This window comes from Cydia strobilella, chromosome 4 (assembly GCF_947568885.1).
Source record: "Cydia strobilella chromosome 4, ilCydStro3.1, whole genome shotgun sequence".
Classification (NCBI taxonomy): domain Eukaryota; kingdom Metazoa; phylum Arthropoda; class Insecta; order Lepidoptera; family Tortricidae; genus Cydia; species Cydia strobilella.
The window spans coordinates 16,813,737-16,830,581 of NC_086044.1; the positions used below are offsets into that span (position 1 = coordinate 16,813,737).

General features: G+C 39.8%; 2 protein-coding genes across 14 annotated transcripts in view; both read left to right on the forward strand.

The window, feature by feature from the left end:
* The window catches only part of LOC134740713 (ral guanine nucleotide dissociation stimulator), a 34,245-nt gene extending 30,561 nt beyond the window's left edge, over positions 1 to 3,684 (forward strand). For all 5 annotated transcript variants that reach the window (XM_063673294.1, XM_063673295.1, XM_063673291.1 and 2 more), the window contains exons 6-7: positions 913 to 2,362; positions 3,170 to 3,684. In XM_063673294.1, coding sequence (XP_063529364.1) covers positions 913 to 2,362; positions 3,170 to 3,312 — 1,593 coding nt within the window. In that variant the 3' untranslated portion in view covers positions 3,313 to 3,684. The remainder of the gene's footprint in view (positions 1 to 912; positions 2,363 to 3,169) is intronic.
* A 7,116-nt stretch (positions 3,685 to 10,800) lies between these two features.
* LOC134740712 (whirlin) overlaps positions 10,801 to 16,845 on the forward strand; it is a 118,196-nt gene continuing 112,151 nt past the window's right edge. For 4 of the 9 annotated variants that reach the window (XM_063673281.1, XM_063673282.1, XM_063673285.1 and 1 more), the window contains exon 1: positions 10,810 to 11,217. The gene's annotated coding sequence lies outside the window, so the exon portion shown is untranslated. Of the gene's footprint in view, positions 11,218 to 16,845 lie in introns of all 9 variants that reach the window. The other 5 variants (XM_063673287.1, XM_063673288.1, XM_063673289.1 and 2 more) reach the window with 2 other exon arrangements.

The window sequence follows — 16,845 nt, forward strand, 5'->3', positions numbered from 1 at the left end:
ACTCAAAAACACGACGTAAAATAACTTTGCTCTCGTGTTGCACACAGAATAATACAGAGAAACAAAAAAAAAGTGAAGTGGCAGTTCATGGCCTTCACTAAATTAAAAAGTTACTTTGTTTCACTCCCGAGTGACGAAAGTAGGCTTGTTCGAGCTGCTGAGGTGAAAAACAATATAAAGGATTTTAGATAATTGCCGGCTAAAGCGCTTCACGTACCTTACTTAATTCAGTAAGTCTAGAGTAATGTATAAAATAGATGCAGAGATTTGATGTGTATAGATTAGTTTTACATATATATAATAGTATAATATAATTATATACCTAATAGTATTAAGCAAACGCGGATCGGATCGCGCGAACTCGCCAACTATTACATAAACCAAAGAGGTTTACAATAGTGGCATACTGGCAAAAGTTGTATGAATATTTAAAGTGAATAAATAAATTAAAAAAAAAAAAAAACCGACGAAAGGGACGCAGCAATAGGTAGAAGTGAGATGCAGCTATTCCTACCCTACCGTGTCTGACGTATAGCTGCGTCCCTGTCGTCGGTTACTAATATGAATTCAATCGATAAATCAAATGCCGCAATGTATTGCAAGTCGCCTGCGATTATCAGTGACGTTAGAATATATACTCGTAATTCGCCAAGTAGATTAAAGAGTCCTTGATTTATTGTACCTACCTACGTATTTTGGGTTCTTGTCATTCTGCTTTTGTTGCAGCAAACTCGTAAGTTCGGTAACGATTTATTGCCTTGTATTCAAATAATCATTGTGCTTGAGTCTTTAAATTGTCTCGCTGTTTATGTATACTTAATTTACCGTTTGACGTGTAATGAAACGGACAGTCTGCAATAAAACCTTGGATATCGACAAAAACATTTTTGACAGTATTCTTTTCTATTCCAGGTATTACAGAAGCTAGCTATATTCAAAGCGGAGCGGAATGGCATTTCGGGCGGCGCGAATCACGCAGCAAACGCGGGAGGAGGAGTGTGCCTGGCGGCCGGCATGCGGCACGTGACGCACCACACGGCCGCCTACCGCCTGCCGCACGTGCCGCACCGCCACTTCGCCGAGCAGCTCACGCGCATGGACATGCAGCTGTTCAAGAAGCTCGTGCCGCACCAGTGCCTCGGCGCCGTGTGGTCCCGCCGTGACAAGGACCGCGGCCACGACGCCGTCACCGTGCTCGCCACCGTCAACCAGTTCAACGCCGTCTCCTTCCGCGTCATCTCCACCGTGCTCGTGGAGCCCGACCTGCGGCCGGCCGACCGCGCCGACATCCTCGCCGCCTGGCTCGACATCGCGCGCGAGCTGAGGGTCTTGAAAAACTTCTCGTCGCTGAAAGCTATTATCTCCGGCCTGCAGAGCAACTCCGTGTATAGACTGAGAAAGACGTGGGCGCTCCTCCCGAAGGAGAAGGCGGAGCTGTTCGACGAGCTGGCGCGTATATTTAGCGAGGACAACAATCGGTGGGCGCAGCGGGAGCTTCTAATGCGGGAGGGCACCGCCAAATTTGCCGACACGGTCGGAGAAAACGACAGGCAGCTCCAGAAGTTGCTGCACGAGCGAGGCTCGCCCGGCGTGAGCCACGGCACCATACCCTACCTTGGCACGTTTCTGACCGATCTCACCATGATAGACACCGCCATCCCGGACACGGCCGCGGACGGCCTGATAAACTTCGACAAACGACGAAAAGAGTTCGAGGTGCTCGCCCAAATAAAGTTGCTGCAGGGAGCCGCGAACGCGTACCACCTGGCCACCGACCCGACTTTCGATCGATGGTTCGACTCCGTGATCGTTCTAGACGACCGGGAGGCGCACCAGCTGTCCTGTCAGATAGAACCCCAGACGAATCCACCGAAAGAGCGGCGGCCGAAGAAAATAAACGAAAATAACGGCCACGGGCACAGAAAGAACGACTCGATAGCGAGCACCAGCTCCAGCAACAGTTCACAGTTTTATTGCGAAACGGACGGTGTCGCGAACGCGTGGAAACGGGACAGTCTCGAGCGGCGCGCGTCGCCGACGCGGCTGTCGCACGGGTCGTCGTCGTCGTCGCTGCCGTCGCTGGACGCGTCGCTGTCGAGCGCGGCCAGCGGGCACAAGGCCAACGGCAAGCCGGGCGCGAGTCCCGCGCATGCGCATGCGCACCGCGCCGGCCCCGACTTCTACATCATCCGCGTCACCTACGAGTCCGACTGCGCCGAGACCGAGGGCGTGGTGCTCTACAAGTCCATCATGCTGTCCAACAACGAGCGCACGCCGCAGGTCGTCCGCAACGCCATGCTCAAGCTCAATCTCGACGGCGATCCCGACCAGTATACGCTCGCTCAAGTTTTACCTGATAGAGGTAAGTTTTTGTAGAGAGAAGGATAGGTTGCTTCAAAACACCTTTATGTGATAGCTTTCTGATAGATGGCATCTGCCGCAGTTAAGCGTTGGTAGGTTGTCTTATCACACTGCCAATGCCGGGCTGATGACCACTTTATATTGAACCTTAGCTGGCCTGATAATTTGCGGTTGTAGTTTTCTCTCACCTCTCTCTCTGGTCACATATGACAGCGAAATCAGAAATGTTGAGTAACTTGATAAAGCGGAGGCATCTAACTGTACCAATGACGGTTTCTTTCTGTCGCTCTCGCCATTTCACAACAAGGGGCTCGGCTCGAGCTGGAGTTATTACCCATTGGATATAACATAATCATAGAGTAACTTATACTAGAGCGGTACTGTCATAGTAAATTTTGTAACCCTAGTAAATTCACTGCCATCTGTCGACACACTTTGAAACTAAAAATGAAGATTTATAAAAATACGATAAAATGTATTTAAATGTAGATAAATGATTTTTTTATTTGCATTAATTATTTTTATGATTTTGACCCATGTTCTGTCACTGATATGCGTTAAAATTGTTAAATAACAAACGAAACCGTCAACGCCATCTATACGACAGTTGGCCAAAACTAGTAGCCCCCTCTGAACGAGAATCAATTTTTTTTGATTTTCGAGGCACGTTTTTTCCTTAGACGGTATCCATCTATTACGGAGTTATATCTATCTTTGCTATAATGCAGTTAAAATAAAGTACCGATCTTAAAGGTATAAAAACATTATAAGAATGTTTGAAGCGATTGAATGTTTCTTTTTCTTACAGAAATGTTGCTTCCGGCGAACGCGAATGTTTACTACGCAGTAAACACGGCGTACAACTTGAACTTCATCCTGCGACCGCGCAAGCCGGCGCCGGCGCCCGAGCCGCTCGCGAACGGCATCGGCAAAGCGCGCAGGCGCACCTGACTGCTCTCCCACTAGGAGCCGGACTGCAGGCGAGGGACCGCGCGGCTAACCGCCAATAAGGGTTAGAAAGTGACAACGCTTCTAAGCCGCGCGGCGGACCGCTCTAGTACGTACCTATGGACTCTAAATCCGGCGGATCTGTGACTCGTGATGTGACCCCGCTGACTTCAAGAACAGAGTTCTATAGGTGCCCTGGCGGTAAAACGAAACTCAATACTCTTATCGAGCTGAAGTGTGAGAACTCGAAGTATTTGTGTTCATAGTATATTCTATTTATGCATTTCTCGGTGTCTATAAGTGTAGTTGTATGTAAATAAAAACCCTATGCCACCTCTAGCTGTAATTCGTTGTGAATAACATATGTGTGTAAATTTGTAACGTTATTTGTATATAGTGGAATATGTGTAAATAAGAATCTCAAGTAGGGTGTTAGTGTTTAGTGAGGTAATACTAAGCCAAAGGCGATCTATTATGTCTAATACAAGGTGCTGTTATACCCTTACAAAGCATTTCTAAAGCTTTAACATTTGAAAACGTTCGTAAACCGAATTTTCCAAAAATAAACATTAATATGTATTTATATAGTGGTATGGGTAAAGTAGACAAATAACTGAATGTAAACTATGCAATAGAATATAACCACTAGTGTTTAATAGTGTAGTAATCTATTATTACATGTACCTTCATTATTTATGCTCATGTATGTAACTATAATGTGGTAGATACCCGTTAGAACCAAATAATAACTGCCGTAAAAGCCTGAATATACCTATTATTGTATTGATTTTAATAAAATTTTCACTGAGATTTTTAAAGATTTTGTTCAGTTTTAATATTTTTTACATCAACCTTTATAATATTAAATTAAGTCGATTGACAATTTAAAATGTCCTCTACTCACTCGTTAAACAGTTTGTACATGACAATTTTACTCATTTGTTGATAAGTAGGAATCTATGTATTAAGAAACACAATGTGCCTAATTAAATTTTTATTTATATTTCGATTGGAAGTTGGAAGAAATATGATTGTTTTTTAATTGTTTTAAAAATACGAGAAAACAGGTAGATATTATAGTGAAACTTAATGTCCAAGCGTTTATTGGAAACAATGCACAATAATAAGTGCATAGTCCACTTTTATAATATTCTTATCACTACTTATTTGTCCCTCAATTTATGGGCATTTTCACTTAAAAGTGTACCATTTACTTTTTTTGAAAATCCATCAACTTTTGCGTTATTTCTACTCAGAATCACTATGGCCTATCGATTTAAAAAGAAAAAAAAAACATGTCCTAAAAAAATGGCAGTTTTGTAATTCATTTTCACATACATTTTGTATGGATCGTTACAAAACTGACACGCAAAATTTGTATGAAAAACTGGGCACTTTTTTTCTTTGTCTCATTCAATAGTAGTAGTGATTCTGAGTCTAAATAACCCAAAAGTTGATGGTTTAAAAAAAAATAGTACAATTTTTTCCGAAAACATCCTTATATTCTAATCTAACCTTTCATCTTATACAATAGTCGTCGATGTTATTACTAAGCCAGCGATTTCAGCACGATAATAATCGGTCAATTCAAGTTGCTTGAAGATCAAATCTATTTAACTAGTTAAATATAGAATATATTTTAAAATAATGAATTGCATGTTACCTGAACCATAATATTTAGTACCTACTCGTTTTTGAAACATTGAACTGCCCTTTGGATGTGTATAAAGTTTCCCCCGAATATAATTTGGACACTCAGTTTCGATGTTTGTGCATTGAGTTGGCTCCACGTCTAAGGGTCTTTCCGTATGTCCCATACAAAATTACGTCATGGAGTTAGTAATAAAAAAAATGTGAGTGACGCTTGAGAAAAGGTCTTAAAACCGGCAATTAAATTCATGTAGGTATAAATGGGAACTACCTACCCATTATCCAGTCTCCACCATACAAGCATAGAAAGACAAATTATAAGATGGGTGTATAATAAGAATAACTATTTATACCTATACTTTTTTTTTGTAAATATTGTAACCTGTATGTATAATTTTGTAGTTTTCCACCAGGGTCTGCAATTGTTTACGTTTGTGTAATAAAAGTGAAATAATACCTACTTACTATTTGTTTACTTTTAATTCCTAATGAAAACTTGGATCAGTTATTATAATTAAGGGCCTTAGGGGGTCAGATTTTACAAAATAATTCAAGAATTGACACTACCACTAGTTATTAGAGTTTTGAATGATTCACGGTTAGTTTCACTAGACTTATATTGACCGGGATATAGACCGTGATTACCTTTTGTATTATTTGTGAGCTCCCGATATTTCGACGCAGTTACATGCATCATGTTCACGGGTGACTGAAGATAGCGGGTGGAACGAACCAACGAGTGTGAACGCGACCGGACCAACAAGTGTGAATGCGACTGTTGGTAACGTTGAAAGTGAACGCAGCCGACGCGCAAGAATGAGGGTAGACAGAGCGCTGTCTACACAACTTCGACACCCACCCGCTATCTTCAGTCACCCGTGAACATGATGCATGTAACTGCGTCGAAATATCGGGAGCTCACAAATAATACAAAAGGTAATCACAGTCTATATCCCGGTCAATATAAGTCTAGTGACCACTAGTTATGCCAAAAATGCCTTACATCACCAACTAAACAGCTAAAAAAGACGGGTAGTCTATTATATATTTATTGAACACTAGCGACCCGCCCCGGCTTCACACGGGTTACATAAAACCTTCACAAATTATACACCTAAACCTTCCCCAAGAAGTCAAGAATCACTATTATATTGATAGGTGAAAACCGTATGAAAATCCGTTCAGTAGTTTTTGAGTTTTATCGCGAACATACATACACACAAACATACAGACGCGGCGGGTGACTTTGTTTTATAAGATGTTAGTGATTATCATAGGCAAAACAAACAATTGAGCATAAACAATCTACATTTGAAAAGGTTTTACTGGGGGTACCTCAGGGAAGCGTGTTGGGTCCACTTCTTTTCCTTATTTATTTAAACGAACTTCCAAATCAAATTGAATAGTCATGTGTTTCCAAGCCAATTCTCAAGTGAGTCTCTAAATCTTAAAGTGAATCTAAGTAAAACAAAGCTGATTCAATTTAGACATTATAAAACCACCATTCTTTTAGATATATCTGATGCAGGGACTACTATTGAAGAAACTACAAGTGCTAGCTTTCTTGGTGTTAAATAAAATACTCTCACTTAAATTGGAGAACTCATATTGACCACATTAATAGCAAGATTTCCAGTGGCTGTTATGCCTTAATATTATCAATATCAATACTTTCGCAAACATGTTCCGAAACTGTGGTAGTAAATCTGAAAGTGTGTATTCACTACTTACATATGGAGTTATCTATATTATGCGAAACTCTGCGTAGGGGGCGCCACTACCGCAATCTATCGCGAAACAAGAAAATGTATTAGGACTGATTGGCGAGATAGAAAAATGTGAATAAAATTTCACGTTTCTCCATAGTTAATGTATGGAAAAAGTTTTCTTTTTGTGGCTTTTTAGTACATTGTCCGTTAACTCTCAGAATGACATTCGTTTTTCGGGTAAAATCGGACGTAATCGCGTAATAGAAAATGACAGTCTCTTACAAAGAGTGCAGTCGTCTTTTGAGCCTTAAACTATATAAGAGTAGTTAATACCACTGTAACAATAATATCACAATTTTCCAATTGTATAATTTTGCCATATGAATTGAAATATGTGACTGGTATTATCAACTCTATATAATTTCAAATTTGTTTTCGAATTTCAAATTCTGATTCTATTTTATTTAGTCTTCGACCGAATATTAAGCATAATGTCATTAAATTAGGGCTTATTTTACATTGAGACAATAGGTATCCTTAATTTTTTGCGGTAAGTTTAAAACTTTTTGTGAGTTAATAAGAAAGCAGAACAGCAGTATCACCTTCGCGTGTTATCGCCGATACTCAATGTATCTTTCTAAAATCCGAAGGTCATTCTGAGAGTTAACGGACGTACCTTAACTTGACCCCTACGAAACTATTGATACCTACTGGATAGGAATGGAATCGATTGGCATAAAAAATTGCATGTAAACTAGATATGTTTGGGGTTTTCCATCGAGGAGTTCCTTTGGTTACCTACGTTCCGCAGGGATGTTGCGGATGCCGATTTTTTGACATCCGCGGATGCGGATGCGGATGTCGAGATTAGGCACATAAAAAAACGTCAAATATTACACTTTAATAATTTTTATTTAAAAAAAAACGAAACTTATTATTTGAACAAGAATATAGGTGCCCCACAATCGCATTACTTTAGTAAAGTCCAAATATAACAAATTATTCACTTCTTGTCGCTGTCCGTCATAGGCTAAAGTGCTCGAGCGACGAATCACAAAAACGAAATGAGTTTCCTATTGGCTAATGACGAAATTACCTAGCACTTACGCCGCCGTTAAGACGTTCCTGTACCTACCTGTTCCACATCCGCATCCGCATCGATTGTATGCGGATGCGGATGTTGAAAATAATGCGGAAGATCCGCGGTTGTGGATGCGGATGCGAATAATCCCAACATCCCTGGTTCTGAGTGTCCGACTGCATCATCAGATCAGTTCCATGTTAGCATGTTATTGAATTGTCATCGGATTGTTTGCTAGACAGCTAGGCTTTATATAGTTGGTCAAGCAAATCTTGTCAGTAGAAAAAGGCGCGACATTCAAATTATCTATGGGACGATATGCCTTCGCGCCTACATTTTTAAAATTTTCCGCCTTTTTCTACTGACAAGACTTGCTTGACCAACTAGAATAGAAAGAAACAAGATTGTGAAGAAATAATGACTGTGAACAATAACGCATGTGATAAAATTCAGCTGCGTGGAATTCATATTGTGTAGAATCGCGAATAGGGAGAAACAATATAGTGAAAAATTAATGAATGTGAAAAATAACGCATGTGATAAAATTCAGCTGTGTGGAATTCATTTTGTGCAGAATCGCGAATAGGAAGAAAAAATAATGGCATAAACATCGAATAATCCCAATGAGGGTCCTGACACTCTTTGATAGAGAAAGATAGTCTTATTGCGATTCCTATAAGAGGAAAGAGAAAACAGTGCCATGCTTTGTCCTTATCACCGACCGGGTGGCACCATAGGTAGGAGGCGATGGCGAAATACCGAAATGTATAAGAGTGAAATAGAAAAAATCCTATGCTGCCCAAATTTTATATGAATATTCTTTCTCTTACCCCGGTCGCTCGGTGGCGCGTCTATAACTACTTGTATATACTATGTCTATGGTGGCAATAGTTGCTAAGCGGGCGAGGTATTCAAAATTACCTTGACGCGCTCTTATTCTCTTAACAATAAATTCTCGTCAAGATCATTTTAAGCACCTCGCCCGCTTAGCAACTATTACTAAAAATAACCGACTTCTCAAAACAGTTTGAAATGCCATATAAATTATTGGCTGGTATTAAATTGATCACCAGATATAGTATAATTAATCCATTTCGGCACGTTTTTCTAGTAGCATTTCCTTACTATAAGGGTCGCAGTTCTAACCTAACCTAACCCACTTCAAACTTTTTTTTTTTTGGGGTAAATACATTTACGTATCTCACCCCCGGGGGATAGGGGTGGTATGTGGGACTCGCTCCTCCCGTAACTGCCTCTGATAACGGGCAGAGGCAGGGGAGGAGAATACCATACCCACTAACTTCCCCTGCGGCGTTACCCTCTCTGCCGTTTTAGGGGAGCATCGTGAGATCACTAATATTCTACCACGGCCAACCCGGCTGTCCACGGGGGGCACGCTCACGTTAACCCGTGGAGCGCCCCAGTATCACATTCGATAATCGCAGTTCAAACCTAACCTAACCCACTTATATAGTAGCATATCGTTTCTGTAAGGGTCGCAGTTATAACTCTCCGGGTCCGAGTTCAGGTCCGGGTCGGAACCAGGTCCAGGTCAGAGTCTGGGTCCGTGTCCCGGTCCCAGTCCAAGTCGAAATCGAAATCGCCAAACGTGTATTATGCGTCGTTGAAGAGTTCCGTTCTGATCATCATCAGCAGTTCCACTTAATCAAATGCGACAGTGTTTAATGTAAATGCTTCATTTTCCAATGAACATACAAAGATCGCCTTTAAGATTTGAGAAGTTCCGTCGATTCCTCATGGATCCCATCATCAGAACTCGAGTTTGACAAAAATGTGTCTTAAAACTTAACTTGCTTAACAAACATAACGAAGAGGACACATCGCCTAACGTGAACCAAATCGCCAAATGCCACTTTTATAAATGTAAATGCTTGATTTGTTGATGAAAATACTAAAATCACTATATGTATGCCTATAACATTTGAGGAGTTTTCTCGATTCCTCAAGGATCCCATCATCAGAACTGAATCTGTATGCATATGAAAATTTCAAAATCGGTCGAGAAATGACGGAGATATGGAGTAACAAACATTTAAAAAAAACAACCGAATTGATAACCACCTCCTTTTGAGATTTGGAAGTCGGTTAAAAATGGTTCAAACTTAAGTTACAAGATTGAAGCCCACGTTACAAATATACGCAGTAAAACTAATAAGTGTAATAAGTAAAGTAAATGTAAAAAAAAATGACCGCCATCGTTTGACGCTGTTTAACTTTACTAGAAGCGATTAAGAGGCTGTACTCATACTCGTAATGTAACAACTTAATTAAAGCGTGAATATAGGAGTATTATATTCTTTGGTGAGTATTATATTCTTTGATTAGAGCATGTAACTTGGAGGATATAACCAACGGAGACGCCTTGTCTGTAATTTGCTGTACAAAAAAGTTTGCCAATTTTTGCGGGGGAAGGGAACGTCAAATGTATACGTAACGTCAAAATAGCCATTTCAGATAAACGTCAGTCCATTCATTGGCCGACTATTTTCGACAGAGGGGAACAAAGAGGGGAACGTTGGGGGAACGCCTGTTAATGGCTACTCCGTTTGGTTATATCCTCTAAGCATCGTAACCATGAACAGAAAAGTAAAAACTTCAACCCTCCATAGAGACCAAAGAATATAGAGACGTTTTAACTGAAAACGAGTCTCCATGAACGAGACTACAATTAACAACGAGAAAACCTATATACTTACTTTACTCTTTGGAAAAAACTGTTACGTTAATGTCAAATGTCATGTCCCCGGTTGTTGTACCTCCGGCTGATTTCCTGTTTAATTTCCGAGGGTTCTCCTTTTAAATATGTAGTTTTCATAAAAAAATACCTGTAAGTATCTACAGGGAACTATCGTGACACGTAGATACTTTACACGAGTTTTTTTCAGTGCAAATAGAAATGAGTACATATTAAATATAATATTATTGTTTAAGGAAAGGAAGGAATCCTAACCGTGGAGAATATATCCCAGCATACATTTCCAAAAAAAGAGAACTGGACCGCAACCGCAAAGGAAGTGGCAAAATATGGTTGTTTCCAAGAGTTGGCATGCATTGTCGATGGCGACCGCAGCTGCCGCAGCCAGCAGCAGGCTGCGGCGCTGCCGTAGGCGCACCTGCGTGCCACCACCGGTTGACAGTGGCTCGGCTGAAAATTTCATGGCCAGTGTATCGAGCGAGGAGGCGACCGCCCGCGCTGCGCGCAGTCGCGCTGCGCCGTCCGTTAGAGCGCCCGCCTGGTCCGCTCCTCCGGAGCTCGCGCTGACGTCTCCACACAACAATAACACGCGCCCGGCCGACCGGCGAGCGCCATTCATAATCAGTGCCAGTTGCAAGTGCAGTGCTCGAGCACGTGAGACGGACCCGCGGACATGTAAATAACGGAGCCCGGTGACATCGCCGCCTCGGACATGTGGCACGACGGAGACGTACGCAAGATGAAATAACAAGGTGAGCATACATAATCACTCTTATTTTTGTACAATAATCAGCCTTAATTGCAATTTTAACATGGGTTTATTTGATTATGTGGCCCATAAAAATGTTTTTAATTCATATTAGTGGTCAGAACACGTAGGTTATATACACGTAGGGTATAGGAAGTACATGATGAGGCTCACTCTTAACATTCCAGTGTACCTTAGAATCTCTCTTTGAAACATTTCCTTCAAAATACCTACAAAGGAACGCCGAAACTGTACAACTGTACCTACATTTCGTTTCGTTTGTACAGTGGGAGCGGTAAAAGTCGCTATTCTGAAGCTCTACGACTGCCGCAATCAGATTATGGCACACCCACAGTCATAAGATACTAGCTATATCCTATTTAGTAATCACTCAATGCCAGTACCGTCCCAATAAACAACGTTGCTTCAGGCCAATTTATTTTAGTTGAATTAACCTAAATTGGCACGAAATTGCCCAATATGACACCCGTCGTAGCTTCGTAGCTCTTTCGTAGAACGTCGTAGCGCGGCCTTAATTTATGGACTATAGCATTTTGCTTATGAGAGAACGCGGCCTCTTAGGTATTATGTATTATGGAAATGTCAAAGTTTAGTGAGAATCGTCGAAGTAGTATTCAAAACATATGAATTCTAATAAGAGTTGTTTTCATGGCGTAACGTCTATTTCAACAGCTTCGTAGCAACAGTACAAAGTATGTGTAAACTGACTGTGTAGATCTTCATTTTCGCACTTGAGTTTATATCTTCAGCGTACAGTACGAGTACAGTACATGAGTTTCATATACATATTATTTTGTGTATATATAAATACTATGCTTTTTGTGTAATATATTATATGTTTATCCTATTAATTTTGTATGTATTTATATCCTTTATCTTTCTGGTACCTTGTTGTACATTTTGCTACATTTGTCACCCTCTTTTCACTTTCTCCTCTCATCTACTCAAAGGTTAACTGGAAGAGATCCCTCAAAGGGATAAGTTCGCCTTTGTACATCTTATTATTTGTACCATGTAATTTTTAATGTGTATATTTGTACAATAAAGAGTTTACTACTACTACTACTACTATATAACTTGGTTAATCATACTACTTATAGCGTCTTCAAACGAACGGCTATAATTTAAACCAGTAAACGTAGGTAATTTTGTATCCAAAATAAACAATACGGAGAGACTATGTTGACGATGGCTTGCGTAAGTAAAGAATGCTCATTCGTGTTTACAAGGTTATGCCAAAAGAGCTACTTCAGTCTCGAGAACAACGCCAATAGTTCTCCAATTAATGATTCTATCCCAAGGATTGCTCTCAGAGGTTCCCGACAGATGGGTACGCGGTACGTGTTTTGCAACAGTATTGCTTACTTGGTGCTGTTCAATTTCTAGATAGGTACTGTACTTGGGGAGCTGCAAATTTATGAAAGATAAATGAAAGACTTATTTAACATTGACGTTGCATAATTTTCCTATAGATATCAAAACTTTCACTTCATCATTCATCATCATTGTTTATCATTTTAAACTTTCAAAACGTAGCTTTTCTTGTTACCACCTCTCCTTCTCTATTCTCATTCTACTTATAGCGCCAAGTTAGAAACATTTGTAGCCGGCTAACTAAAGCGGTAGTAAATAAAAACTATAGTATATCAATATAGTAGCAAAGATAGATATAAGTAATAGATGGATACAGTCTAAGGAAAAAACGTGCCTCGAAAATCAAGAAAATTTGATTCTCGTTCAGAGGGCGCTACTAGTTTTGGCCTACAGTCGTATAGATGGCGTTGACGGTTTCGTTTGTTATTTAACAATTTTAACGCATATCAGTGAAAGAACATGAGTCAAAAACATCAAAATAATTAATGCAAATAAAAAATATCATTTATCTATATTTAAATACATTCTATCGTATTTTTATAAATCTTTTTTTTTTAGTTTTAAAGTGTGTCGACAGATGGCAGTGAATTTACTGGGGTTACAAAATTTACTATGACAGTACCGCTCTAGTATAAGTTACTCTATGATAGTAGTAAAAATATGTACAATAAAATAAACTAATCTTGTTAATTAGTCTCCATATTTAGCTCCTTGCCCTACCTGTTAACTTTTGTATGATTTCTACATTTCCTGCTACCCAAAGGTTGTCTGGAAGAGATCGCTTTTTAGCGATAAGACCGCCTGTTGTTACCTGGTTCTATTTTTCTTTAAAAATGTAGTTTTACATGTATGTAAAATGTATAATTTTTGGTGCAATAAAGCATATTTACTTGCTTACATACTAATCTCCGTGAGTACGTGTCTAAACAATAGTTATTTGTACAACAAGAGAGCAAAATTTGATATTTCTTCGAGTGCTTGTTTTGAGTCCCGTGCAAGCGACTCAAAAACACACGAGATGTAAATAACTTTGATCTCGTGTAGTACACAAGACTTTTTATCTCAGCAATGAGAACATATTTAGGGAGGAAAAATACAACCTGAAAAAATGTAATCCTTCTTCATACCTTTTTCGCTCATTTTATTTTAAGACAATTAAGTTTAATTTCCACAATAAAACACAAAAACAAAACGAAATAAATTTCAGTGAATTAATATGGAAATAACGAAAAAAAAAACTTGGTAAGATAGGGTCCGAATTGTAGATATAGTTGGTCAAGCAAATCTTGTCAGTAAATAGAAACACCAGCCAGCCAGCACCAGTGCAAGACAAAGACAGTATGACTCTCTCCGTCTACGCCCGAAATGAGACAGTCCCTTGACAAACTATACTACTATTTGTCAACTATAGTAGGGATCGTTTAAAGTAGAATTATTTATTTTGCGTTATTTCTTTGTATTTTTTAAGTTCATTATTTTAAATGTACAATAAAATACGTAAAATATTGTTTCAATTAAATTTTAAACTTTTTTTTATTAATTATTTATTACGAATTCTTCTATAAATTAAAAATGTCACTTTTTAAAAACTAAGTAGGTAGCAAAGTTTATTTAACGAGGTGATGTTGTAAAACGAATCTTGTTTCTTATGCTTGTCTTGTTGTTTTCTTGTTCTTGTTTTAGTCAGCAAACTAAGAAATTTTAGCATTTTAAGAAATCAAAACCTACGTTTAAAAGCATCATATCAGCATTTAATTGCCCACTGCTGAGCATAGGCACGTCTTCGAGTACGCCACTTGTCCCTATCCTGAGCTAATCTCATCAAGAAGTGACACGCAATCTTCCGAATGCTGTCCACCCAACGAGCCGACGGGCTCCTCATCGACAATGTATCGGCAGATACTATTTTTTCGATTTTGATTGGCGTTTTCTATCAACGATTGTCATCTTGGCTACTAATACTTCCGTTAATATTTTGGTCCACCTGCCATCACTGCCTGTTACAGCCAGCAGCAGAAGTTGCTAAGCGGGCGAGGTGTTCAAAATTACCTTGACACGCTCTTATTCTCTTAACAATAAAGTCACGTCAAGATCATTTTGAACACCTGGCCCGCTTAGCAACTTCTGCTGCTGACTGTTAACATGGTCATGGTCGTGGTGTTAGTCGGTTTAAAATAATTACATTTATCTATGAGAGAAGTAGAATCCATTGTGAAATCAGTGTTGCTTTTTGGCTGCGAAACGTGGAGAGTGACGAAGGGCCTAACGAAATAAACTTCGTCAACAAGTCCCTCAGGTCGATCCTTCGCGTTTTCTGGCCAAAAACTATTCGAAATGAAGACCTATGGAGTATATGCCGGCAAACACCCATTGGCGAAAAAATCGCGATACGGAAATGGAGATGGATAGGACATACTATTCGAAGAGGGGAAACGAATAACGCAACCGTCGCTTTCGGTTGGAAACCGCCGGACGGAAGCCGTGGCTCAGGGCGCCCTGTACACTCTTGGCAGCGGTCCGTCATGAGTGAGCTACGAGCGGTCGGGTTGAGCTGGAGCGAGGCCAGAAGGGTCGCTGAAGATAGGAAGGCGTGACGCGAGCTTGTGAAGGCCCTTTGCACTTCTGGGGTGCCGTAGGACAACAACAAGAGAGAAGTAGGTACATACCTGTTACGTTGGTATAAGTCGGCTTATCTCATGTTATTTAAGGGTGTTGTAGACTCTGGGGCTTTTTATCTAAAAATATTCTTACCGCAATAAATCTGTAAATTTTTTGCGAGTAAAATATTACAAACGTAGCTAATTGGTGGTGGATTTATGTTAGCGGCGGTGATTAGCGGGATCGATGGGACAGAAGCGGGGTCGTACATGCTGCGTGCACGCCGGTGGCACGCGACCCGCGACCCGCGGCCCGCGCGCTTGCCTAATGAGCTCCGTCAATCTACATACCTAGCCCGGAATACTTTTAACTTTATTTATGGATGTACGTTTTTAACGCGAGCGGCGAAGAAAAGAAATTAATGTTTTTTAGTGCGACGTTTTACTTGCAGAAACGCCGTAGACAATTTCTGCAATCAGTTGTTTTTTGTTTTCAATTTACTTGTTTGACGTTTGTAGATTTTTTTTACATATTACTTTCAAATTGGTAAAGAAATGAGTGCCTTTCATCCCTTGGTTAACAATCTACTATTTCAGCTCGCAGGTTTTACGACTTTCGATAGTAATTGGATCAGATTTCCTAGTAACTTGTAAGCTGGATGAAGAAGTCGTAAATTAAGAGTTTTGAATAAATCTAGTGGTCTTAAATTAAGTTAATGCAATATAGATTTACGGCAGTATCACAATATTAAGTACAAAAAAATTGTAGGATTTAAGTAAAGAAGTTGCCTTCTCCAGAGGGTATAAGGGGAGCCTTAGCCCCCTAACTTAGAGCGCATGGGATCTCCTTTGCATTTCCATTAATCACTCGTTTCATAAACATGTCAGCTTTGGTACGAGTACTACAGTTATTTTCTCGCGCTGAAAGCGAATTTGCTTAAAAGGCTGTCTTTTTCGCGAAGGTATGCTTTTTATACCTACTAAATTTATTACGTAGGTGTCTGTCGTTATTTGTGGAACTATAAAACTACTTGGAGTCGTAAGTCTTGTGTTACGGTGTAGTGTAGTAAATTTTAGTATTCTTTAGTTTAGTGGAATTCGATTCGCCAGTGTTACGAGGAGGAATGCACCGATACAGGGTTCAAGTAGAAAATGTTCTCAGCGTGACGTCGACATGTGACGACGTTAAGAGGATTTCTGTGTTCCTTAAGTACTTTTAGCTTATGAAATAAAACTATGAAAACCAACCAACAACCAGCTTTAAAGTTTATAGTCTATGATTGTTCATTATTTTTAATATGTGGGTATTTTTGCACTTTGTAATTTTTTCCTCAGTCACCCGTTGACCACGAACGCTGTAAAGGGTTCGAAACGTCGGGATGTATTATAAATTCAATATACGCGATATAATCCGTTTTCATAGTTTTATTTCATGAGTAACTATCGCGGTAACGGAAGACAATATTACTTTTAGCTTTCTTACCTGCTTCTGCGGGTAAGATGCGGGGGCTTGTTCATAAACATATCACTACTGTTATGTGTTGAACAGTAAATGTAATAAATGTCATTGTATGATACATGTCGTGCTTACAAGTCTAGTTCCCGCAAAATAATAAGAACGCACATTGTAACATTATATT